The 27950-nt window shown below is 42.7% G+C and overlaps 1 protein-coding gene across 1 annotated transcript in view; it reads right to left on the bottom strand.

The window, feature by feature from the left end:
* Positions 1-27950, bottom strand: part of GLP1R (glucagon like peptide 1 receptor) — a 96576-nt gene that overhangs the window by 33550 nt on the left and 35076 nt on the right. The window contains 2 exon segments of the mRNA XM_075444297.1: positions 20224-20334; positions 21635-21731. Of these exon segments, the coding sequence (XP_075300412.1) occupies positions 20224-20334; positions 21635-21731 (208 nt within the window).

The following is a 27950-nucleotide window of genomic DNA, read 5'->3' as shown; positions in this document are numbered from 1 at the left end:
AAGGTTCTTATGGACCTCTGGGTAACCACAAGCCAGCTGTGTCAGGTTGTCGCAGCCTCACTGCTCGCCAAAACAGTGGTGGTCAGTGCAGGACTCAGAGGCAACTAAAGACCAACTGGGATGCTTGTATCCAGGAAGAGCCTTACGAAGCAGCAGAATTAATCAAATCAAAAATCCAAATAGATAAGACTGCATAGGAGAGTGTGAGAGCGTATACGTCTGGTCTAAGGAATCATTTATTAGCCAAAATGTTTATGAGATAGAGTTAAAAACAAAAGCTTGGACTTTAAGGCAGCACTGAGATTCTAGCTGATACACAGGAGACATGCTCATGAAACAGCTGAAAGACCACACAAACCATGACACGAAGAGAGCACAGGGCTGATATACTACAGGCAGCCAGTAACTCTCAGGGATATGAGAACCAGTTTTACCATTGTGAAAATAGATTATTTTCAGTTATGTATTGAACACCACAGAACCCACAAACATCAGCACAGGTTTACTGCAGGGGCGATGAAGGGCTCAGTAATGGATACACACCACACGCGAGACCCTTCATCCCCTGCAGCCAGGCACATCCAACACCATCACCCTGCAGGAACTGCGAGGCAAGCCCAGCCCAAGGGTGCCGACCTCTCTGCATGCTGCATGATCAGCTGCAGAAGCCCCGAGCCACAGTCCCACAAGCCCCAGCCTTCATGCAGCACAGCCACACCAGGATGAGCCTTTGGAGAAGGATCCCTCCTGAACTGCATCATCCTGCGGCCACTCCTGGTTTCCCCGTTTCCTAGAAGCACAAGACAAACAGCCTCTGTCTACTCTCTGGGCAACTGGCTCCATCACAGGCAGCCACCTGCTACTGCCCAAACACAAGAAAAAGGCTGTTAATGACCGACAGCTCAGAAGAGATGTTACCTAACTGAACGCTCTTCCCTGGTCTTGCCTCACTGAAGAGAGGGATGGAGAACAGTCTCAACACCAGAAACTCTGCTCTGAAGCGTCTCCAAAATAATTGATTAAAGACCTGAAACAGAGAATTTAGATCTTTTTTGTTTTATATACAAGCTAAATTCTCCTCTTTGCTTAGCGAAAGCAGTTCCAACTAATTTCAAATGGATCCACTGGCTTTTAATCAGGGACGTTTTGATTCAAGCACTGCATCTTATCATCCTTACTGCTCAGAGGAAAGCATGTGGCTTGCATTAAAGCTGCCTGCAAATGTTCTTAAAACAATTTTTTCACATGGACTTTTTACGACTCCCTTTCTGCACCAGTGGTCATGGCTTAGGATGGGAGATATCTTCAACCTCCTAAAACAGATAAAGGGACAGTATCTGTACACACTCTCTCTTTGCTCACCAGGAATCTCATTTCCTTCAGCTTTCACATGAAACTGTTGCTGAAAAAAATTCAGTTATCAATACATACGGATGTAAACTAATAATGACATGTTTGGAGGTTTCCCATGTGCCATGACAGAAGGCAGGCACGCACACAGCTTCCCCCTCAACCGCTGAGCAATTCCAGCTTCTTGCTTGCAGGTGGCTTAGTCAGACATGATTCACATTTGTCCATGCCCGAATTCTGCAGGGTGACTCAGACCCTCTTACCTTTAATACAGTGCAAATACCAAATATACAACGATTAGCTTCAGTTCTAATAGACCACCATGATGAACAATTTTTTTTGAAGGTTCGAGTGGTTGCTTCCTCCTTGCTATCCTGCAATACCTTTTTCCTGTCTTGTAATGCTTTTTGTTACCATATAGTCAATGTTTCAAATCACACTGGTTATTACATTCTACAATTGTCTATCACCCTTTGAAAACAACAACAGAAAATAATAAAATCTCCAGCCAGTGTATAGGGAATCTGATTTTATTTCATCTGTAAGCTAAATTCATTCACTCAAAGTTGCAGAAGCTTTGGAACAGTAGCTTAATGACACCAGTTTATTTGAACAGTGTCAGTCACACCTCATTAGAATTACTTGTGAAAACACAGATTGATGCCCAAAACTCAGTCTCTGTAAACTGGTAAGACAGACAGGAGAGCCGAAGAGTTAGCACTGAAGTTAATAACAACTGTCTAGTTCCCTGATAAGCCTGTAAATCAAATCAAATACTACAACTAGCTAAATACTTTTATATATGGAGAAAACAGGTTGTCATTGCAAGCAGGAGGCTCACAAACATTTCCCTATTAGCCAGCTTTTACTAGAAATAAAACCAATTTAAATGATTTCTGTGCTTAAAACAACCAACCTGATCTACATTTTACAACATCAGGGTGTCAAGGTTGGTGTGAGATTACTCATCCAACTGTCCCTGAGGATAAACGGAAACATTATTCATCGTAAAAGCAAATTACAGCATGTCCTATCCAATCAATTCTATTCAGGCAGAGAGATGAGAGAATGAGAAAAAGAACAAGAGACACGGCAGTTTTGTCTGGCTGCTGTGTGTTAAGTATCATAGACCTCTCCTCTGTCAATACCTCTTCTCTATTTCCAGCAGGGGAAACATTTTGGAAAAGGTAACAATTTTCACCATAAAACAGGGACAATAAAACAGGGACTGTGTAGTATGAAAGCATCACAACAGTCTTCAGAGCAGACTGGCTTGCTCCTGAAACAAGCAACTTACCCTTTGATGGGGACAACAGTTTGTCAGAGTTTAGGAGGTTGTGCCCCTATCAGCAGCTCTACTCAGCTATCATTTGGTGTCACCTGGGCTCTGCTCTCCTGAAAGGAGCCACTCTTGGCTGTAAAAGCTGCTGCATAAGTGTCACTCAGTCCCAAGCCTAGTGCTGCTTGCAGCAAAGACTTCCTAAACCCAGCACTCGTGCACTCGCCCGCGAGCGTGCAGCTGGAAATGACAGCAGGGAGCAGCCTGATCACAAAGCCTCCGGGGAGCAAGAGGAGCTCCAGCCTGCACTACTGTCCAAGAACCACATTTATCAAAATGTGCATTTATGCTGGGCTCACTGCCACATCGTCTGAAATTTTATTACCTCAACCGGCAGTTTAACTACAAGTACTTTATTTAGTATCCCTTCTCACTATTCCTCCTCCTCCCTCATAGAATATTAGTCATCCCCAATTTCTTTGCTTTAGTGATGATAAAAACATCGAAAAACAGCTAAGCGTTGCATTTTGCCTTGAAGGCAGAAAGGTTGGTGGTCACTTCAAGTTCTTACAGTAGGAAGAAACTAATTTTCAATTACATTCTATGGTTTGGGTGAGAGGTGGGGAAACAGATCCAAACATCCCTGAGATTTTTCCCATCACTAGTTCCCAGTTTGAAAGATCGAAGAATCCCTCCAGCCTTCCCCAACAACAACAAAACAATACTATAAAGAAGAAGAAAGACAAGAGAAACACAGTCATGCATCCACTCTCCTACCCGGAGACGGACATCAGCTTATACAGACCTAACAGACACCTTTACATGGTGCATGGGGGGGATCCAGTTAAGCAAGGGCAGGCTGCACAAGCCACCCTGCATGCCCTGGAAATCCTCAGCACCTGAATCCTGTGCTGTGCTATCAAAAGCACAGAGAACCTGCATATGGAGATGATGCTGTTCCGCATCACCCAAGGGATATTGCCTGCAAATAAATTCTTATTTAAAAAAATGTTCATGTTGGAATGAAATCAACAGAACAAAACTAAACATTCAAGAATTATGAAGCATTAAGCTAAAGCTACTTATGTGGGGTTTAGTTCCACCCAGTAACACTGCTTCTACGTACACAGTCACACATTTCTTCCAGCAGAATCCCCTATTTTATCCAGGATAGAGAATAGAGCGAGATCATTTAATGGAAATTACTTATCCTTACCACTGTGAGATGTCAAGTAATGTTTAATCATACTGAACCAAGCCTATATCAAATACAGTATTTTCTTATTTGTATGGTCCATTCAAAAGACCACCAGTTCAGCTCCCCAACGAACATTAAGTGTGTGTACACAGATGATCCAAAAAATAAAAAGCATATTCTAGTCACATAGTGAAGCCAGATCTATACAACAAAGAAAATTATGCAGCCACAACATTTGTTCTGCATGGCATTCAGTTCTCCTAGTGCAGAGATGACCCTTGCCAGCTCTGCGATATCTTGCCTCAGCCAACACCAACTCCCACAGATGAGGCAATGATCCTGCAGAGAAGAGCCCCATTTACTACGTATCTCACAAACAGATCCATTTTGCACAGTAAATAGATCTGTGGAAAAATGATAGAATAGAGCTTCATAATTAAAAACTACTTGCACAACAGTGGCCAAAAAAGGTTGTGTGAGCAAAGTAGACCATGCCAAATCATAAAGCATTCATTAAGTTGTAACCTTATACATCATTGGGTAGGAGTTAAAATATCTTCCTGAAAGACAATACTGGTTTTTAACATAGAGCATTACCCCAAAAGGAGCTGTACTGTCCAAGTATTTCAGCTCACTAACTTGTACTGAGAGCGCTGCATTAACCATGCTAGACCACACTCAAGCCTAGTATAACTTTTTGAAATATAGTTTAAAAAAAATCTTATAAAAATGCACACATGTATGCCTGCATTAGGTTTAATAAAGAGTGTTTATAAACTATAAAAAAATATGTGAATTACTGTAATAAAATAAGGTTGTTTATGAAAAACAAGTATTTATGATAATAGCACAGGTTTGTGAAGGTTTGGTAAGATACCAAAAAAAGCAACATTAAAAGTTCTGTTCAGAATAAATAAAAGTGTGTTGGAATAAATTTATTGCAACAACAAACGTGATTTGAAGTTTAATGCATAATAAACTTGTAAAAACTGTGCTAAGAGGTTTTGTGTTTTAAAGTTATTGGATCAGTTAATGTAATTCATGGAAGACATCTCATTAGCGGATGTTAAAATGAAGCAAAAAATTATGCAATAAAAAGTTTTCTTAAAAGGTTACAAAAGACACAACCAAAGTCTTCACAGGGCAGAGGAGGGGATCCATTTTGCTACGCCCATGCTGGAAGGACTTATAAAAATAAGCAAAAAAAGCCCAAATTAAACAAACAAAACACACAGACAGTGAAAGAAAAACAAGCTAAACGGAAACAACTGGGCAAAATACTAGCGTAATGCTTGCTGAACTGAAGCAAAGAAAAACAACTTTGAGAAGAACCAACAGATAAGTAGTACATTAAATAGGCAGGGCTAGGAGGGAGGGGGACCTATACATGCAAATAAACACCAGTTGTCTGATGCAGCTTCTGAGCAAAACAATAAGCTCCAGAAGATGTAGGCTAAAACCAGTGTCAGGTGCTGCAAACAAACTGCCAATCTTTGGCAACAGGGAAGTCAGTGGTATTTAGTTATCCTCAAAAATAATGGTATAAAGAACCAATGATTCAATAATCCTAATTTATGATCTCTCATAAGACAGTCATAAACAAAAAAAAAATCCTAAACACCTGGAAGCTTTCAGCACAGGCAACTGCAAAACATAAAACCAAACCCAAACCATCAAACCTTATTTAGGAACGGTCCTAATTCCACAAGTATTACCCACTATCTACAGAAAGTAAAGGGAGTGGACACTTCAAAGCAGAATGAATGCAATTTATTAAGGAAAGCATCATCTTTCCTGTCAATAATTACTGTCAGCCACCAAAGCCGTAGAGTTACGTTTGGATTTACCCTTCCATTGTAAAGACAATCTTTACACCAATCTCTGATTTTTAACCTCCATCCCTACCCCTGATCTAAAAATCAGGAACTCTTACACCATTCTACTGGTAATCCTCCCCAAGTTTTCTTTTCCATTTTCGTTTCCACTCAATTTTCATTGCTTGAAAGGTATTTGGATGGACATACAATCCTTTTGACTTTAATTTTGCTTATGCTGCCAAGCTACAATCCTTTCCTTGAATATCTGCTGCCAATACTACCTCACATTTTTAAAAACCTAGAGAGGCCCACTGTCATTCGTCATCCACACAAAGACAATGTTTTCCACAGTTTTACCCATGCTTTGATTCTGTTTAAAGAAAATTGTTGATGCCCTGATTCATTAAGCTCCAGGACAATTATCAGGCAGGTTTTGCGTGTTGAAGCCAGTTTTTTTTGCTTTCAGAGGAAATATGCCGATGAGCACTTGATCCTTTTCTTGCCTAATTCATTTCTGCTCATTCCAAGTGTCAAAAAGTAAATTAGTTCCAGAAAGGTCAGATGAGTCTGGCCAGGCACCAACCGCCACTATCATTATTATTGTCATTGAACGAGTCATCCACCCAGGCTCTCTCATAAACATGTTGCCCAGAAAAACGTTGTTCTTATTCAAAGAAAATTTAAAGTGCTGTATGGGTATCCTAATAGTTAGCATTTGGAGCACGTTTGAGGAGGATCTAACATACTTTCAAAAATCACAGCAAGGACCTGGGTCTCTCAGGGCAAATCTAGTCTATCACAGAAAACTCTCAAGGGGAAAATTACCAGCAAAACATGTGAGTGGAAAAGGGCAATACTGCAAAATAAATAAAACTGTGTACATGATTAAGAAGTACAAACATATTCAAGTTAAATCTGCATTTGTGAGATGAGCACGAAAGGGAACATGTTCCATGATTAAATTACTTGCATACAGACACCTTCTAAGTCAGTCTACGCTTTTCGCATGATTACTCTGTCAAGTGAAAATATTACAAAAAATTCAAACAGAGCTAATAACTTCAAGAGCCACAGAGCGTGATTCACCTTTACATAAAGCATTTACTTTTATAGATATCTACGTAGATTGAGTCATACTGTCATCCAAACTCAACGGATGATCTTGGGAGAAAGAAGCAACCTTTAAGCTCATTATCACACCAGAAGTGTATTTGTTACATGACAGAACACACCTCGGTTGAATGCAAGTGGAGCATTTCCCATCACACAAAGGTGAAGTGCCAGGGATTCCTGAAAGAGTGAGGAAGTGTGCTGTAGGTCCCATGGCTCTTCCCACAGGTTGCTCTCCACCTATGCTGTTTTAAGTTCAGGTATCCACATTTCATCCCATGTTTGGGACTTAAGGGGAAAAAAAAAAAAAAAAATCAATGCTTTACTAATTAGCAACATTTAAGTAAGCCAGACAGATAACAGCCTGTTTTCAGCAAGGCATTTAAATTAAGTAGCACACAGAAGTACTATGTTTATTCAGGCTCTTAATTAGTTCAGTTTACTCTTGTCCACTGTAATTAGAAACTGCAAGCTCTTAAGTGCAAGTAACATGAAGCACGATTTGAGGTCCCTCCGTTTAACAGGATATACCGGTACTGCAAATAAAGCAGATAATATATACTTCAGTTACACGAGATGTGTAATGAGAGTATAGATGAAGGTAACTGATGAGCTCAAACATGTCTGCTGGAAGCTCAGCTACCTGCCAGACTAGCATGGGCAACACACAGAGGTAGTCCAGCACCTTCCTCACAGCTGGGTGTGACACTGTTTATTTCTGACTTCAACATCCTACTCGCAGTCAGATCAGCTGAAGGCAACTTCTCAAGCAGCCGCAGAACAAGCCTCAGCTATGTCTCTGCAGAGGTGTCCCTTGATGTCCCTGACACTACATCTCAAGGAATTACTTTAACAAAACAAAAACATCATACAGTTATAACTGAAAAATTGCTGGAAAACACGCAGTCTGGCCAACTACTCTAACTCCCACAGACACAGTCACAGCAAGCTGCTCTCCTACAGCCAGGCTGTCCAGCTTTTATGTGAAGTCCAGCAATGCAAAAAATAAATTTTCCCTAGAGGGCCTCAGGTGACCAGATCTGTACCTGACACATGAAGAACATGCAGCTGCTCCCGTCATCCATAGATGCACTTCAATATCTGACCACATGCAAAGTCTCCTTCTGTTCCTATCGCACACCTGTCGAGGAATGTCCATGTCTTAGCTGCAGCAGCAGAGGAATCGGAGCAAACAGCCTTTCACAGTCCGTAAAGGACGTCACACATCTCAGGCCAGCTGACAGTTCATAAGCCACTGCTCTGTTGCATGTACCTCAATGTGAAGTTAACCAGCAATTTATTTAATAATATATTTCATTTGTTGAAATAAAACTGATAAAATAGAGAATATGCCACTGCCACATGGCCTACAATAGATGAATGTTAATAACATCTGTTAATTATTTCCAAAATTATTTTTTCCAACAGTCCCTATATCTACCCTTGAGATGAGCAGCATATGTTCTAGAGGTCTCCGGTGTACTACCAGATGGAGACTAACAAACAGATGCAGAGGTGAACTTCAAAGACTAGGGTTTTTTACTACTATATTTCTTTTAAGCAAACTGAGATTGCCAATAAGCTTGAGATAGATTTTAGTGCAAGGAAGTATAAATTTTGAATTGCTTATGGGTTAGCAAATGCAAAACAACATATTTTTCACTGAAAAAAGGTCACGCCCCTTTCCAGCAAGAGACATCGAATTTCTGGAAACTTGGTTTTATTAGAGCAAAGAAGAAAAGAAATGTAATAAATAACTAGTCTTCACTGTATCAAATATTTGAAGTGAAATTTATTTTCTTGCATGTTCAGAGACAAACAGGTAGTTTAGCTATATGCTAACGTAGCCATCTGCTCTCTATCTTGGTTCTAAGAGGATTTCAAACCATGAAACTGGAGGATTAAACAAAAAGTGAGAGAAATTAAACCAGGTGAGGTTTAACCCGGTCCCCTGAACCAAACATTCCAGCCACGAGTATACTTCAAAACTCTCTGAAGGAAAACTCGCACAAACATCTGCTTCCTCAGCTGTAGGGCTTTCTGCTGACCCCTCTAGAAAGCAGGGTATTTTGTTTCCTTTGGTCTGCCACGCACAGGTGACAGCAGCATTTCACTGTCTCAGCATCATTACCCATAGAGGTCTCAAACAAACATCTTCTTTCTGTTTCTGCCTGTGGCACTCAGTTGCCAAGCTCCCTCTGTCCCCGAGTCTGAACAGTGCCCAAACACAGACAGCCCGGGGGAAAGGAAAGAAGACCAGGGCAGTGGATTTAATGTTGCAGCCCAGCAGATGCCCCAGGAGTGCAGCTGCTGGAACATCAGCCCTCCGTGACCATGTTTGATGGGGCAGGGGGAATGCACTGAATCACTTATAGGAAAAAGTTGGCTGCAGAAGCTTTTCCAATGGCCTGCAGACAGTGGGCCCAGGAGACTTGTGGGACCACATTCACAGAATCACACAGTGTTCGGGGTTGGAAGGGACCTCTGTGGGTCATCTAGTCCAACTCCCCTGCCCAAGCAGGGTCACCTCCAGCAGGCTGCACAGGACCTTGTCCAGGTAGGTCTTGAATATCTCCAGAGAAGGAGACTCCACAGCCTCCCTGGGCAACCTGTTCCAGTGCTCCATCACCCTCAGAGGGAAGAAGTTCTTCCTCATGTTCAGATGGAACTTCCTATGTTTCAGTTTATGCCCATTGTCCCTTGTCCTGTCACTGGGCACCACTGAAAAGAGTCTGGCCCCATCCTCCTGACACCCACCCTTCAGATATTTATAAGCCTTTAGAAGGTCCCCTTCTCAGCCTTCTCTTCTTCAGGCTGAACAAGCCCAGTTCCCTCAACCTCTCCTCGTAGGGGAGATGCTCCAGTCCCCTCATCATCCTTGTAGCCCTCTGCTGGACTCTCTCCAGTAGCTCTTCATCCTTCTTGAACTGGGGAGCCCAGAACTGGACACAGTACTCCAGATGGGGCCTCACCAGGGCAATGTAGAGGAGAAGGAGAACCACCCTCGACCTGCTGGCCATACTCCTCTTGGTGCACCCCAGGATCCCATTGGCCTTCTTGGCAGCCAGGGCACACTGCTGGCTCATGGTCAACTTGTCATCCACCAGGACACCCAGATGCCTCTCCACAGAGCTGCTCTCCAGCAGGTCCACCCCAAGCCTGTACTGATGCATGGGGTTGTTCCTCCCCAGGTGCAGGACCCTGCATTTGCCCTTGCTGAACCTCATCAGGTGCCTCTCTGCCCAACTCTGCAGCCTGTCCAGGTCTCACTGAATGGCAGCACAGCCTTCTGGTGTATCCACCACTCCTCCCAGTTTTGTGTCATTCCTCATGGGACAACATTTGAGCAGACTTACAGATAGATGAAGCCAGTTATAACACTCCTCCGACCCCAAACCAGTGCTTACCACCAGCCTGCTCCCCGCCTCGCTGCCACCTGCCCAGCCCGGGAGCACTCTGCTGTGGGAGAGCATTACACTACAGGCCACCCCTCCAACAGTCAACGACCTAAAATACCTGACAAAGCAGAAGTCAACTGGTAATCCTCTCACCTGGGTCACAATGCGGCATGCCACAGAGCCAAAGCACTCATGGCAACACCTTGACAAACATGAGGCGGTGGTTCCCTTTCCTTTTTCAGCCCTTCTCCTTGGTGGGCAATGCAGCCACAGATGAATCTCTCGGATTCCAAAAAAATCTTTTTCAGCGCTCATGTTTCTGCTGCTCGTGTAGCAGAGAATGGGATCTGCAGTATTGTTGTGCATGACACCATTACAACTAAGTCTATAATCACAGCTTTTGGGGAGGGGAAGATGCCACACAGGAGGGAAGTATTAGGGCTTGTTAAGTTCATGATTTAAATAGTAGCCAGGACTAAGCTAGACACTAAAGCAGGGTAGAGACTGTGCAGACAATTTCCATCACCTCTGCTGCACCACGAGAAGGTTCGCCGATATCTTATAACTCTAGGGAAATTGCTTTTAAAAACCATAAAATCCTCATGGTCAGACTGGTAACTTCTGGCACTTGGCAGTTCTGAGATAATGCCCCATTTCCACCTAAAGCCTCACGCAGAGCCCACACCTACCTAAAAACAAGTCAGGAAAAGCAGTTCTGTCACCAGAGAGGGAATACAGACTTCTGGAAAAGAGCCTCAAATACAAGTTACAGCAGGGGGAAATGGGAAAGAGCTGACCCAGATGCATCCTTGCACCTAACAGTGCCCTGGAGCAGCAACTTGGTATCTGGCCTCTGCATTACCACAGGCTCACATGAAGCTCGGCTCATGAAATCTCTGTGACCAGGCAAAACTATTGTGCGAAGTACAGCTCTGGTCCCAGACCTCCACAACACCCTTCAAACTTATTAGATTCAGTCAGACCCTGATTGTTTCTCTAGCAGCCAGAGGCAGCCACAAGGTTACTGTCAGAGATCACCCAGTATTACTGCTGGGTCATTCTGCCACCAGGAAGACTTTCAGGTCTTTCACGTCACAGGCTGAAAAGCTATGTTGTTTCCAGCAGTCCCCAGGCCGTGCTTTGCCTGGTCTTCTGGGAGAACAAAGGATCAGCTGCCACCATTGCAACACATAACATAGCAAAGAGAGGATAATACAGAAAATAAAGTGAATTACAGAAGATAAGTGATTCACACAAAGGTGAATGACAACGGAAGTTATTAGCTAAACAAAAGAAAGGATTTCAATCTAGGAGAAAGATGGCTCTAAAAAGCATGGGGAATTACAAAGCATTGAGGCCTCATAGTTAGCAGCAGTTAAAGGCACACAAGCTATCTGGCCCTTTACCTAGCACAAGAAAAATTCAGGATTTAACAAGAGCTTGCTTGGTAGTTCAGGAGTCCTCCAATGGCCCATGTATGGTCATACTGGAAGAATTCTTAGCAGTACAGACAAATTATTAGGTCTTATGTGTCCATCCAGGACTGAACAGAACACAGCGCACACCTGGGGCACAGCTTCTGGTTTAGTTTCCTTCAAAGAAACAGACCCCCAAACTGCTGAAACTAACTCAGAGCGAGGACAACCAGGGAGTTGCTTCAATACTCACTGCAGTTGCCAGAACAAGATACCAATACAGATACAGACCAGCAGTCAAGCCAATTCAGGCGTCAGGCACCTCAAAAACAGAGACAGGTCCTAAGCTGAAACAAAAGCATTCAAAGACTTCAAAAGATTCTGAGTGGAAATCTGAATAACAGTCACATCTGTGTTAATGCAAGTTTGCAGCCAACCTTTGTGCAGCCCAGTGGATATAGGAGCAACTGATGTGGCTACTGTTAACATAACTCTTGCCTGAAACTAGTACCCCTAGAAGGTTTTTTAATTAAAAAGGATTTAGTGGTGTTAAACAATAAATATCAGAACCCCAGAGGAGGCATAATTGCAAGATGAAGTGCGCAGCTCCACGGTTTCCAAATCCACACGGTGTTACTGGCAGCTGGCCTTCAATTATTAGAGGGTAGCAAGAAAAAGCACACAGCCAGTGACAGTGAGGTGAGGTGCCTGCCGTCCCTTAAAGGAATACTGGTCCCCTTGGAGGTTTCGGCACGGGTTGGACTTTGAGACAACTGTTGCCCAAGTATAACTCACAGTAATCTGACTGACTGCAACATGGACAGCAAAATTTGCAAAGCTGACCTGGTGTTCACTTCAGTGCTTCCAGAAACTCAGCAGGCTTCCTGTGTTCTCACTAAGGGCAAGGTCCAGCCCAAGGCACAAGCAAGATACGGGAACAAGAGCTGCAACTCGGGCAGCCAGTAGTATGCAAAATTTGCCGTCAACAAGCTTTCGTCATGGTCCAAAATCTGTGCTGGAAACTTCACAGAACAAATCCTTCTAGCAATAACCTCCCTCCTGCTACTTCAGCACCTCCCCATGAAGACCTGCCCAGCAGTGGGAGCTGCATAAGAACAAAGAGAAGCAAAAGAAAGAGCTATAGTAAAACAGCCCATACAGGTTTGAAATTGCTATAGTTTGCTCTTTCAAAGATGTATAAGCAGGCTATTAGAAGTACAAATACAACTCTGTCTTACCAAAAGCTTTCGTTTGTTTTCTGGTTTGGGGGAGGGGGTTTGGGGGTGGGGGGGAAGGTAAGGAAGCAAGGAATGGCAGAAATCAAGCATGCATTTATTTTGATAATTGAAACATTTTCACTTTATGTTTTCAAAGCATTCCAAAATACCACTTCTGAAACACCAGAAATCTTCCCAAAGAGAAAGTTTACAAATTTCACCTACCTAATACTCAACAGAATTGATCAAAATTTGATTCCCCTCCACCTTCTGTTTGCCCCATTGCCACAGCTTCACATTGTCCCAAAGGGCTTCCCCACCACACACACAAAGCTATTTTATACGGCACTAGAGAGACACAAGTAACTTTATGAACTCCTACTGTGCAGTTACACACCCGCATTGACTGGGCTCCTCATTTGTTACAATACCAAAATCCTGCACTGTGCTGTAAGACCTGTGAGCCACCTACATCTCATTTCAGTGACAACAGTTGTATTGACAACTTGTACTGAAGCAGAGGCTACTCTAAATCTCAGTTCCTTTGGCTTCAGTGTGATATGGAGTACCCAGATACCTATATCCTTATTTCATGATTTCTTGTTGAGTTAGGGCAACACTATAACGATCAGTACATTTGAAGTAGATAAATGCTAATACAGCTGCAATCACACCAATCAGGAAACTGCTCTGCACTTGCAGGGAGCTCAAAGGAAAGAAATTCTCAATCTATTTTGCTGCACAGCTATAGAAATGCTGAGTTTATTTAGCAGTTAGATGGAATAAAAGGCAGCAGTGAAGTGCCACTGAAGAAACAAGTAATAAGCTAGCCTTTGGGCTACATCCCAAAAGCGCACTGACAACTCAATGCCCAGTACTTCAGTGCAAGCTACAAAATTCCTCTAAAAAAATCAGTTTTAGTTTACTTGCCTGTCACAAAGCAAGTCTGTAGCAATATAGGAATACGTGGTCTTGAGCATAAAAATCTTCGCCTAATATTGCCATCTTTCTTCTAACCAACTATCAGAGACATAGTCCCAGCTCTTAAAGGGTCCATCCTTGCAGACAGCATGCCAATACTCAGTTTGGCAGGGATGCTTACACACACACACACACACACACACAACAGGCAGAACAGGAAAAAAGTTTCAGGCTAGAGAGATCTGACAGACAAGCCAGACAGTTATTGGTTGTCTCTGCTGTACTTTATAGGCCACCTTAGCAAACAGCACTTTCAAAACGGGGCAGAAGACAAATGTTGCCATCACAAGGTGAGCAATACTGTTGGACAAAACCTTGCAACTGCACGCATTGCTTAGCACAAAAAACCTACAGGCCCATCCTCCATGGATTTGTCTAGTGAAAGACTGGTCTTGAGTCTCCACGTGCACACGAGTCTGAACAGACAGACAGCACCAAGAACACCAGTTTTATTCTTAAGTTTTTCAATGAGCAGATTCCCATCTCCCTACAGTTGCTGTTGTACCTTAAACAAGAAATCTGCAGACCTGGAGAAAACATTACTGATGAACCCACACCCTCAGGCAGCGATTCCAAAGCTGTCACATTAAAGAAGCAAGAAGTAAGTTACACCTCAGTGAGCACCACTGTGGCAACAAGTAGAGACAACAACCTGCTAACAGCATGTGGGGCTGGACCAGTGACACAGCACACACCTGCTGAGCAGGTAAAAAGTCCTCCATATAATTTTTGGCTTGCCATTCTGCTAAGCAACCTGCTGAGCTACGTCTCCTGCTGAGATTTACAGAAGGGCAGGCTCAAGACTGACAGTCACTAGGACAAGAAGAGTGGGACATGAACGAGAATAAAAGCTGTTAAAAGTTTACAAAACCTGTAATTGATCAGGGAAAGCTCCAGCATTACAAACCCTTCCCTTGCAAATTCTTTTCCCCATCTCCCATTCTGGCTGAACCAATGGAGATTTGTAACACCTGACAGGAACGAATTACTGAGACTTGTCATCTTAAAAAAAAAAAATAACAGAAACAGAGAATTACAAAACAGCCAAGACTGGAAGGGGACTCCGGAGATTTCCCAGTGCACTCCCCTACTCACAATGAGGTGAACCAGGGCAAGTTGCTCAGGTCCACGTCCGGTCAAGCTTTGATCATCTTCTCCAAGTACAGAGACTCCAAAAACCTCTCTGGGTCACCTGTTCCAGGTGCCTGACCAACTTCACAGTGAAATAATTACATTTAAAGGAAACTTCCTGCATTTCAATTTGTGACCATACACATTGATAAGATCCCTCGAGTCTTCTGGACTTGCTGCAGTATGTCTGTATGCGTGTCTCATACTGGGGAGCCAAGAACTGGACAAAGCACTCCAGATGTGTCTTCACCCCCAGAGTAGAGGGAAAGGATCATCCCCTCGAGCTGCTAGTGATGCTCTTCCTAACACAGCCCAGGAAGCTGTTGATGTTTGTTGCCTTGAGGGTACATTGCTGCTCCTACTGAGCTTGGTGTCCACCAGGACCTCCAGGGACTTTTCAGCAAAATTGCCTTCCAGCCAGCCACATACAGCTATTCTTCCCCAGAGGAAGGACTTTGCACTTCCTTTTGCAGAACTTCACAGGATTCCCATCAGTTCATTTCTTGCGCCTCTCAAGGTCATACTGAACCGCAGCACAATTACATGGTGCATCAGCCACTCGTCCCAGTTTTGTATCGTCTGCAAACTTGCTGAAGGTGCACTCACTCCCATCATCCAGAACATCAATAAAGATGTCAAACAGTAGCGGAGCTACTACCACTCCCTTGGGTACACCACTAGGGACAGATTTCCAACTGGACTTTGTGCTGCTGGCCACAACCCTACGCAGCCAGCAGCTCAGCCAGTTTTCAGTTAATCTCATTGTTCATTTGTCTAATCCACACTTCATCAGTTTGTCAATGAAGATGTTATGGGAGACAGTGTCAAAAGCCTTACTAAAGTCAAGATAAACAACATCCACTGCTCTCCCCTTATCTACCAAGCCAGCCATCTCATCATAGAAGGCTATCAGTTTTGTCAAGCATGATTTCACCTTCATAAATCCACGCTGACTACTCCCAATCACCTTCTTGTCCTTTATGTGTTTAGAAACAGTTTCCAAGACTATTTGCTCCATTACCTTCCTGAGGCCAATCATCTATAGTTCCCTACATTCTCCTCCTTGCACTTCTTGAAGATAGTGATGACAATTCCTTTATTCCAGTCCTCAGGAATCTCCCTCAATTGCTATGACCTTTCAAAGATAATCGAGTGGCCTCACAATGACATCAACCAGCTCACTCAGCACTTGTTAGTGTATCCCACCAAGTCCCACGGACTTGTGTATGTCCTGCATAAAAGTGTTCCATAATCTGATCCTCCTCCACCAAGGGTAAGTCTTCCTTGCTCCAGACTTTACCATGGATCTCAGGGGCCTGGGATTGCTGAAGGCAAGTTTTACCAGCAAAGGCCATAGTGAAGGCAGCAGTGAGTACCTCAGTCATTTCCCCACCCTTTGTCAGAACATCCTCCTGTCCCATTCAGTAGTGGATCCAAATATTTTGTTGCCCTTCACACCACTTGTCAGATTGCGGGTCAGCTTTGGCTTTCCTAATCCTATCTTTGAATGATCAGTGTTTCTATATGCCTCCTGGCTCACCTGTCCCTGCTTCCAACTCTTCTATACCTTTTAGGGAAATTGCCAGGTCACAAAGATACTTACACTCAATGCTTGCACCGTTCCAGTACCCCACCATAAGCAGTATTCAGTTTCAAGCATTTCAATTTATTGCCCACGGAGGACTTCTGGGGGTATGGTGTGAAGCCCCCAAGCGAACTTTTTAAGCACTTGAAAACCTGACTCCTAATCAAAGAAACAGCAGTCTTAAGCTCGGCTGAAGCATTTCATACTTAATGATGACTTTCACTGAACACGTTTTGAAGGTACTTCCAAAACACGGTCTCATCTTTTCCTTTCCTCCATTTTCAACAGGTAAGGAGATGGAAGCCCTGCAGTGCTAGAATCTATTTCAAATTCCAAGTAGCGGACTACACAAGAACAAGTAATAAGCATGCTTTAGCAGTTATAGGGTGTCCAATTTCCTATTGCTCTAGATCTTCCATGATAAAGATGTTACCTCTTCACCGTGGCAGCCTATTAACATTCACTTTGAACATGACTCCTCAAGATGTCACAAAGTAGTATAAGGTCATGGTAATTCAGGCTCCTAAATTGCATATCTGGCACAGATACAAACTTCTTGTTTTATATTAGACAATGAAAGGCCTCCTTGTTCCGTTCTTATTCCTCGCTGATAAAACAGAGATTGAGGTATATGCACAGTATGCACAACAAGGGAACACGTCCAGAGGTTTACTGCCTTTCTGCAGTACTTTCGCAATCCTCCCTAGCAAGGGCTTATACAAAATACTGCTATTCTTTTCACCAAAACAAACACTGTTTTCAGGACAATTAGTTTTTTAAAAAACTTCTTTCCAAAAGTATGACAGATACTGTGCATTCCAATAATTTATTAATCTGCAGTATTGTTTTAAACCTTGGCTCTCTCCAACAGCGATGTTTCAAGAGCAGTTGGAAGTCAAATCACTGTAACCAGGGTCTTAAAGTCTGCAAGTAAACAGGTTTAGGGGAAAGAAGTTTAATCCCTGTGAAGAGTTATAGATATCGAGAAAGATTAGCATTACTGGAAAAAATTATGCAGCATCCAATAATTTTATGTCAGTTAATATGAGATAAATATTAATTTCATACATTTATAAAAGCTTGTTTACCCATTCTAAAAACGTAGCATCTTTATTAATAAGCTGAAGAGGATTAGCCACACAGTAATTTAACTTCAGAGGTTATCAAACTGGCAGTTACTACCAATACAGCTGAGATAATACACAAGATGTGCAGAAGTCAAATACATACACAGCAGCATAATATTCACCTGGCAGAATACAGAGCAATACATCTGGGGGGGAGGGAAGCCACCCCAGCACAGATGTTCAGCACAAACAAGACAGGAATAAAACTGCCAAAGCATGCAGGTCACTTAGGAAAGCAGGCAAGGCCAGAGAGGCAACCAAGTGGCAGCAGGACCCCAGAGAACAGGGGTGGAAAGAGTGGAGCAGATCGTCTCTCCTGCACACACCACAGGTGTCCCTGACCACTCAGTACACCATAATGTTGGCTCCCATCTCTTCCCTTGAAACCCTAGTATAAAAGATGCACCAAGGTAAAGTGAAAATAGCAATCCAGACTCAGGAATTTTGTTTTAGGGACTTACCTCTGAGACCAGCTTAAAGCTAGACAGAAAGTTACAGGGTTTTGATAGTTGACCTGACATTTCCCCCCCCACCACCATCACCAAATTTGTACACTTCCAAGCATCTCTCCTACCCAACAGTAAGAGCCATTAAGTACTTCAGGTTTCCAAGGGCACTGGGTGGTTGTGTCTCAGTACTGGCAGCGGGGGACTGCAGGGTGGCCTCTGTGAGGAGAGGCTGGAGCTGCCCTGTGCTGGACACTGCCAGTTCCCTTGGACCCACTGCAGGGCACAGCTGAGTCCCTCAGCCAAGATAGTGCCACCTCAGGGGAAATATAGGTAAGAAAGGGCCAAACACTGCCTGGCAGTGAGGTGTGAGGAAAAAGTGTGAGAGAGTGTCCTGCGAGCACTGAGAGCAGAGAAGACAGAGGGGGCCACGTGCTGCAGGCACCAGCACAGAGACTTGCTCATAGCCCCTGGAGATACCATGGTGATGTGAGGAGTTGACCTCGGCCAGCTGCTGAACACCCACCCAGCCACTCTCCCACCTCAACAGGATAGAGAAGAAAATAAGACCAAAGAGCTCATCATTGGTCAAGATTAAGACAGTATCTGGAAGAGGTAATGGGCAAAACTGGGACTGGACATTACCAGAGAGGGGAATAACCAGAAAGCATTTGTGGTTGTAAATCAATGAGGGAACGAGGGGCAGAGTTTTATTCTGTGTGTAAATTGTCCACCTTTGTTGGTGTTGTGATGACATTTTGATTTTGGTGGGAGGATTCCTTCCCTCCATCCCCCACCTTCAAGATAACAACAGTTTAAGGAAAGCAAAAGTTGCACATGCAAGCAAAGCAAAATAAGGAATTTATTCACTGTTTCCCCATCAGCAGGCAGATGTCCAGCCACTTCTTGAAGCAGGGCCTCAGCATGTGTAACCATTACTTGGGAAGACAAACACCATAACCATGAGTTCCTCCATCCCCTTCTTCCCCTCCTTCCCTGAACTTTTACTGCTGACCACAATGTCCTGTGGTAGGGAATATCCCTTTGGTCAGAACAGGTCAGCTGTCCCAGTTATGTCACCTCCCAGGCTCCCACAGACCCCCAGCCTACTGGCCTTGGGCAGGGTATGGGTCAGAGAGAGAGCTCTGATCCGTGCAAGCATGGTGCAGCTGGTGCTTTATCAACACTTGTAGCCACAAATACAAACAGCACCACATGGGCTGCCTACCTTCATCCCAGCCAGAACTAGTATGATCTCCAACCCTCATTCCATACCAATTGTATCATCCTCAGGTCCCACATTACCCAATACATCTAAGTATCTTCCGACCATCCCATTTCTTTTCTTTCTCATTCCCTATATCCCTTCATACCAGCGCTTACAACATGTACTCCACACTTAAACCATCTTTATGTTCAGCAGTCAGATTTATATATCCTTGTCAACCAGTATCCTCTGTCCCTTAACAAGGGCCAAAGCCAATTCACCACATGAAATGAAACAGTTTAATAACTAGCTACCTTCGACTTCAAACCATAGTAAGTTCTTCACAAAGAAGCAGCTGTACAGGCCACTGGTTTCAAAGACAGAATACTAGACAAAGTGATCTAATACACATTACCTTCAAGTGGCATCAGGTGTACACATACATAAGGGTGTAAAATCTAAAGGTGACATTCAGTCCTTGAGAGAAAAAAAAGTCTTTGCAACCACTGACAACACCGTCATCTTGCAGCATTCTGAGAAGTTTCTCAGGAAGCAGTGTAAAATACTTTCACTTTAGACCTTTTTGTCTTTATCTACTACAGGATGATCTCATCTAACTTCGCTACTTTTATCTTAGCTTTCAAACTACACCATTATTGTTAGCTAGTCTTCAACAAGCACCACAGTACTATTTTATTAATACTCAGCACTATTCAAGCAGCAAAACCAGATGAGAGCACAAAAATCTAAGCTAAATGCAACCCTTAACAGTGTCTTTTCTCATTTTCATTTCCTCTTGCTAAATGGAGATAAGGAGCATATCATACTGAGCCCCGTTCTCACTTTTATGTTGCAGAGAACTGACTGTGCTCATAGCCATTTAAGCTAATTTTATCCTTGCCAAGACTGCGCAAGGAAAACAGGGTTGCTTTCAAGCTGTGCCTATAAGGAAAGGTTCTCACCTGCGTTAGCCCAGGGGAGATACCAGGGGCAGCTGACATTCACGTAGGTGCCGGGCAGTCCGTCTGGCCAGCAGGCATAGTTGTCAAACGTTCTGTTGCAGAACTTGCCTTCTGCAGAGAGATGGAAGCGAGGGTCATGCCACTGCCTTGTATTAATACTGCAGGGAGGAAGAGACTGAAGAGCAGAAGATAAAACGCAGCAGACACATGCATTTCAGCCATAACAGCATTATGCAACTGAAGCTTTGATGTGGAGTTAAACGAGATTTATTTGTCCAAAAGAGTTTATCCCCACACAGCAAGAAACTGTTGTTTCAGGGGAAACCAAAAAACAGATTCGGGTCCTTGACTAAATCAAGGGACAAAAAAAGGTAAACGAACAGTGATCCATTCCCACCTTTTCTTTTATACCCTTATGTGTCTCAGCTTAATTTAAAATAATTTCTGCAATGAATACTGTAGATAATCATTCCTGAGAATGGTTTACAGTCATGCAGTTGGAAAGTCTAGCCTAATACATAGATCCATCAACGAAATACCCACACACAACCATAACTTTGCATTACAGCTTAATCAACATGAGAATACTTCAGATTTATTAAACTGTCATTCTTAGAGGACAGCACTCAACTGCTCAGCAGGATAATGGAGCGGAGGGAGATGAATGTTTCCCTGACATTGTTGTCACCAGCTACTGCTCTCACTCTGCCATAGTAATACAGTTAAGAGAAGGAAAATGAACAGTTTTGAAGTCATTCTTCATAGATACAACTTTAGACCCATCCGATCTTTCTCAACGTGCCACAGAAGCACTGAAGCATAGGAGAGGCCGCACTGTGTCCAGCTGTGAGCGTCACTGACAAGTCATCAGTGTCCTTTCAACATCACGATGCTGGCACATTGCAGCTGCTCTCAGCACATTACAGCAGCTCAACTGCCAAAACAAGCTGCATTCTCATTTTCACTACGGCACTATTCTTTTTAAAGCCATTTCAGCATTTTACAATGTTTAAAATAATTTATACTGAATTTAAGGCCTGCAAACAGCTAGGTCAATGGGAACAGCATGGTCCCAGATTTCCTAGCACCTGTGTGCTCTCTCAACCCTGACCCTAAAAAATTTGCAGGAGTATTACATTAGTGTGCAGCTTTGATGTGCTACAGCCATCGCTTGCTGCTGCAAAACACTCTGGACCTGAAGACTAACATCTTTACACTGAAATTGTTCTATAAAATGCTTCCTTGGCAGAGGGAAGAGTCCCACAGAGAGCAGGAGGAAGCAAATGGGATAAAGAAGAAATGCACTGGAAAGTAAGCTGGAGAAGTATTTTCAAGTTCATAATCACTCCCTTGCTACTGTTATCATGCCTTTTAAAAAATAATACATCCTCTCCCTACCACGCAGGCTTACCTGACGCAACGGGGGGTGCCTCATACAAATATTTCAGGCATTGGAGCTGATACTCCTTCCACTTCTGCATAACCCCAGAGAGGGATCCATCGGAACTCTGAAAGAGAAATCCAAGTCTCAGACAACGAAGGGATTTAACCTGTGTATTTTTCATGTAGTCCGAGTAGGTAGGTGTGAAAATGACTACCACAAGCCAGAACAGCACTGCTTATCATAAAGGGTACAAAATGCTGCTATGCGTTTGCATGATTTCAACCAAATAAATCCCTTTCCATTTGTACCATGAGGAAGTGAAAAAACCCACAAATGACTATACTGTGTTCTCACCAAAACCCAAACTGAGCTAGCCTTGCTTTCTTGAACATGCCTCAACTGTGTGATTTATTACCTTGCGAAAAGACAGGGACAGCAGCAGCAAGTCCATTTAGAGAGGTTTTATTTCCAACATCAGTATTTCTGCTAGCCCCTAAATGAGACAAACTTCATTCACTGTATTCAGCAGATATTCCCCAAGCATTCTTCCAGAACGTGGATGAAAGCTTTTCCAGCTCAGCTCTATCAACAGCTTTTCCCTGCATCCAGGATATTTTTTCTGGAACTTCAGAAAGAGCAAGGACCTCCTTCCTGCACAGTCTGACAGGCTGCAGGTTCCACTCTCAGCTACCCCAAATACGAGGGGCAGGGCAAAAGTATGTACCAACTCAGTCTGAGCACAAAGGAAATCAGCTGTTATTGAACTGCACAAGTTTAGTGCTGGCTGCTCGCTCAACCCTAGCAGATGCCTCACCTGGCTCAGAGGCCCAGCTTACGGCATTTAAGCAAAGAGACATCAGTCCTCTCCCCTCTCCACATTCATATAAATTGAATAACAAATGTCAGAATTAGCAGGCTTTAAGTGATGAATGATACAGCTAACTCAGCATTCTTTTTCCAGAGAAAGGCCCAGCATGGATGTCTCATGTACAGTCAACAGCATGAACCTCACGGTACAACACTAACACTGAGTGGAGCAAAATTCATTTAATCCCAGCTGTCGATCAGTTTATTCAGTGAAGCATGAGGGTTAATAACCCCTGTAATTTTATCCTCACAGCTTCAGCTGCTTATTTTTATTTTCCATTTGTGCTTCTAAACCTTTCTTAGATGGTTAGAAGGAAGCCAGGGCACAGGAAGGATTATCTGAAAACCAAGAAGTCATTTTAAACCTATACTGCACTCCAGGAAAGCCAGACTGAATGCTGTCCACAACCACCAATGTGCCTAAAGTTTAGACACCAGTGCAATCACCTTGGCATAAAAGAACAGAAGTAGAACTGGCATTTTTGGACAACAGACTTCTAAAATCCTTTTCTCTCGTATTCTTCCAATTAAAAAAAGTGTTTGGAAAAAAACAAGACACTGCATGCATGGTGCTTCTGCCTGCATTAAGCCGCTACATTTAGTTACAAAGATGCTCTTGTACATGTGATCTTGTACATGTGATGAGAATGACTATGTTCAGTAGATACCTACGCTGTGTTTCAAGAATAACTGCCTATATTGACATGCAACTTAACTGTAGCTATGGCCTCATGGCCATAATTTTAGAAGAATTTAGCCACCTCCCCCTGAAGTCAAAACAAGCACAAGCCTGTGGATCTTTGAAACTCTGACCCTTGTGTGCCTGATTTAAATCGCCTTATCTGTGCCAATAAATGCTGCCAAAGTCTGTCTGTGCTAAAGTCCCTAGTGTAAAATCAATGCATCCTACTGAATTTTAACCCCATGTGCCTACGGAAGCACACAAACCTGTAGCATAGCTATCTATGCTCAGCATACATGAAGGAGAAAGAAAACATCATCACCTAAATTAGGTCTACAGGTGTGCGTAGAGAAGCACATAATGAGTAACTCAAACTAAAATGCCATCCTGAACAAGGATGGATGACTGGAGTACAGGGAGAGAGAACAACTTTCAAACCTAAATTTCTCACAGGCAGTGTCTAAAAACTAACTTTCAGGCTCTGCATTGTTTAAAAGGTCTTCATTTTACAAGGGTGGTTACTGAAGTTATCCAGGACTGTTTCACCACCCTCTCATCACCAGCTTAATACCTTAATTAATAAATTGGAAGGAACATTTTCAGGATGAACTCTTAAATTATAACTCAGAATAATTTCAGAGGCTAATTTCAGACACTACTAAATATCACACATCTTCCCAAAAAGTACCTATTGATTGTACATGCAGATGACCACATCAAGTTCATTCAAATTCAGCTTTTAAAATCATTACAAGATAAAGATGCATACAGTTTCTTTTAGAAACCAGGCTCCACCTTTCAAAATATTCGGAAAAATCCTAAAACTGCTTGCACTAATAAAATTTTTGGAGTCAACAAGTCTTAAAGTATTTTCTTCTAAATCAAGTTTCCATCTCTTGCTTTCGTTAATACACAAATAACCAGCTTTAACCACAGCTTAGGAAAAAAGCAATCCTCTATCCCTTTATTTAATGAAAAAGTAGAAAAATTCTATTTATAATGGTTTCTCATGATGTGAGAAGACAACCCTAACAAGGCGATTAGCAAACTATAAGAGTAAAATAGACATGCCTAATGATGCGGAGATGACTGATTTGGTGGACAGTTTTCTATTATCTATAGTTTGTTGCAATAAGACAATCAAGACTACATAATTTCTTCTCTCTACACAACAGTTTAGTTCAGCTAAATACCGCATTTTGTTATCCGACAAATTGACTTAAATTTAATATATGCTAATCTCCATTTCCCAGAGATTTTGTCCCATGTGAACAAGAACTACAAGTTGTACAGTGCCACCGATTTAAAACGTGACTAGTTATTCAAATAAGAGATACTATATTTTCTTGAAAAGTGACTTAATTCCTTCTGCAACATCAAAGCACTACATGCACGTATATGAGCACAAGGTTCCTGAGCCAGTACTCAAAATTTGGAGCAAGTTGCAGAAGTTCAAATAGCTTTATTAAACTCAGGACTATATTATTGTTGCTAAAGGCACTGGTCCTTGCATTTTAGCTGTTGGATTGGTGTGTGCCCCCCCTAGTTATACACAACCACAGAAAGAAAAACAGTAGTAGCTTTGCTGTTTTGAAAATACATTACACAGAAGGATAGTGGAGGAGAAGAGGATGGAAACGTAGCTGACTGTTTAAGGAGGAGGAGGAGTCAAAAGGCAAGAATGAATGAAGGACTTTAAGGAGGTAATGCTGCCTAAGTAACAAAATGGATGCAGAAAAATTAAAACAGGCAAGAATGTAGAGACTGGGAGCCTTTCAGTGTACGTATATCACTAGAGATTAATTGCACTTCATTATAAATTAGCTCATTTCACAGCCTGAAGACAGACTTCCTTACAAATCCTTAACACCTATATAGGGAAGCCTCTATCTGTAGCCATCATTTGTCTTCATAGACTCTACAGTAAAAGGAAGCATTTTAATAACTTTTCAACATCTTTGAAACTATTCCTGCTGCAACAAAAACAGCATCCACACATATCCAATGAGATCAATGCTACAAAAGCACTATTCTAACCCAGCAAAACCTGAGCACACAGAGTATAAGCCTGCAGGGGGCTCCAACCAGACAAAATGCAAACAGCATCATTCCAACTGGAAGGGAGAATTTTCAAAGCTTCAGAAACAGCCAGTGACTCCTAGAGTTATCTTCTTCCATCACCATATAAAAGGTCTTTCATACAACAGAATAAGAAATTCCTTGTTACATTTGTATTTCTTGTGGTTTTGGTTGTCTATTTTTGGATAGAAACACATACATTACAGCTTTTTCATGCTTTTACCATTTCAGAATACTAAGCAAGACTTCAACCTGCCGCTAAAGGCTTATATGCAATGTTACAAGCACTGGGGCCTCCAAAATGCTAATCTTAGTCTGCAAAAGCTAGGCAACCTGACACTGAACCACACTTTGGTATGGCCTTGCTATTCTTCCCTCGGATAATAACAAGAACATATCTACCACATGAGAGGAGGGTTCAGATTACATTTACTGCCTTTTATCTCAGAAGCATCAGTGAGTTGCTTTTAAACTTTACCACTCTTTTTGAAAAGTCCAGTGCCTCACCTTATTTCAAGGCTATTCTGCTCAGAATCAGCACAGCAATCAAGTCCAAGCTAGGTGAAGATTGCACATTACTACCTTTATGCTCATTCTGATTTGATGTTTTCCCTGTATAATATGGATCTTATTAAATCACCTGACATGTCAGCATAAGCTACACGTCTGCATCAATACAAACCAACACTGACTGGCAGCTAAGCTGGCCACCTAACAGGTTTTATTCAATTCACAGCATGGACATCAGCTTGAATTTACAAGACAGTTTTGTCCTCAGTTCACAGCCCAAATTGGGCAGAGCACAACACTGCTACCCCAGAAAGCTTTGCTGTGACCCAGCATCACCTCACATTTATTGAGACAAGACTCCTCTTGTCCAAGAACCAGGTTTCAAACTTAAATGAATTAATTCATGTGGAGCTTAAACACAACCACCTTCCGGAAAGCACTTTCCCACCTAACAAGATGCTTCAGCTTGCCACAACAGCACCTATGGGAACAGAAGCTTAAGAACAGAGACTGTAGCACAGCACCACTCTGCAACAAGGCTAGCTGTTTACAGAACAAACTTACCTCCCCCTGCAATTTGTCATCACTTTTTTCCACTTCTAATGTGAAGTAAATAAGAAAGCATATGAATGGCAGGATGTTATTACTACCTCCCTAAGCTCATCAGTCAAGATCCAATTTGTCAACAGTCACTATAAATTTGTTCAAAAAAGTCCTGCAAGCGTTGATGCTCTAACCACCAGTTTGTAACAACAGTTACCTTTCTTTACGTGTTGCAGAAAAAAAACAACACTAAACCAAAACACCCAACGCTGAATTTAACATTGAGTCCTCTGACCCACTGTTCAGCCCATGACAATGCAATCCTGTTGAGGACCAGTCCTTTGACCATAATGCTTCCTGAAAACCAAAAGAGAATCTGGAAATGCACTAGTATGGACGCAGGCTTTATTGTTTGAACTTCCCCTTCACTCCCCCAAAGAGATGAAATTTAACCTGATTTTATAAGTACTTAATCCAGCCTTGTGTAATGAGCTAATCTGAATCAATTACTGGCAAGGTTACTCCAAGTACTGCACGTACGTCACAGGAGAAGGTACATCAAAAATAAGTACTGTCTCTACTACAGATAGCACAAGAAAAGTATCATTGAAGATACCTGAGCAATATCCTTTCCAGAGATCATAAGATGAGATCATACTTTAGCACATCTGACATCCCCCAGATTTCTGTAAATATCACATACTCTTCCAATATTTCATTGCCCACTTTCAAGTTTAATGTAGTCATCTGACATGATGCAGGACTAAGCGACCCTTTGAAGTAAAGTCGTCATTCTTGGTCCCTTCTGTAGGGCTGCTTGACTGATCAGATGAGATAACATTAATGATGCTTCCCAAGCCACATTTTACAAGATGCTTCACCAGCAGCTGGATCACTCTGGACAAGCCTCTCACCCCTCAGAAAAAAAACAAACAGGATCAAAACAGCTTTTCTTTCAGAGAAGAGTCTACTGCCAGCTTCTAGGAGCTCTTCCTGTAAATGCTTCTGTTCCTTAGTTACTAATGAACTAATGACTTCAGTAGAGCAAGAGCACCAGAAAAAGAAACCTTTCAGCATCCTCCCTGCTAGCGAAAAGTAGCAAATTATGAGCTCCCACAAAAAGGGCTACTGGATTCAGCGAGAAACTCCCTGGGGACATCTGCCAGCTGAGTTTTCTCTTAGGCTGCAGCAGCTTAGCACTTACAAGACCTTCAAGAAAAAGTCCCAGGACTCCAGTACGGGAAAATCTTGAAAACAGTGTTTCACCAGCTGTCTTAACCATGGAGACTTCTCTATTCTGTTACTCTATTAAGACTTCAGGTTCCATGACATCAAGCTTTTGAGCTCAAAGCTGCAAGAGCAAGCTCTCCTCAGGCACTTACAGCCGATCAGTGCCCAGAAGAGCACTCCTCTGCCTGTCTCTTCAGAGCTGCTCAGCCCACACTGATCGCACACCTCCAGTCCTGAACAGTAACACTGGGCTTTCAACAACTTCCCAAAACACACAAGATTCCCCCCCATTCCACTTCATCCTCTGCCTGAGAAGCTTCAAAACAGTATTTCAGCCCATCCAAAGAGCATTCTGAAACAACAAACACCATTACTGTTAAAGGCAGGAATATGTATAAAAATACCCGCGTGGACTTTTTTGTTTGTTTGCAG

This window comes from Opisthocomus hoazin, chromosome 2 (genome assembly GCF_030867145.1).
Source record: "Opisthocomus hoazin isolate bOpiHoa1 chromosome 2, bOpiHoa1.hap1, whole genome shotgun sequence".
NCBI classification, from domain to species: Eukaryota; Metazoa; Chordata; class Aves; order Opisthocomiformes; family Opisthocomidae; genus Opisthocomus; species Opisthocomus hoazin.
The sequence above is the reverse complement of the archived record's forward strand: the minus strand, read 5'-3'. Positions and strand labels throughout refer to the sequence as shown.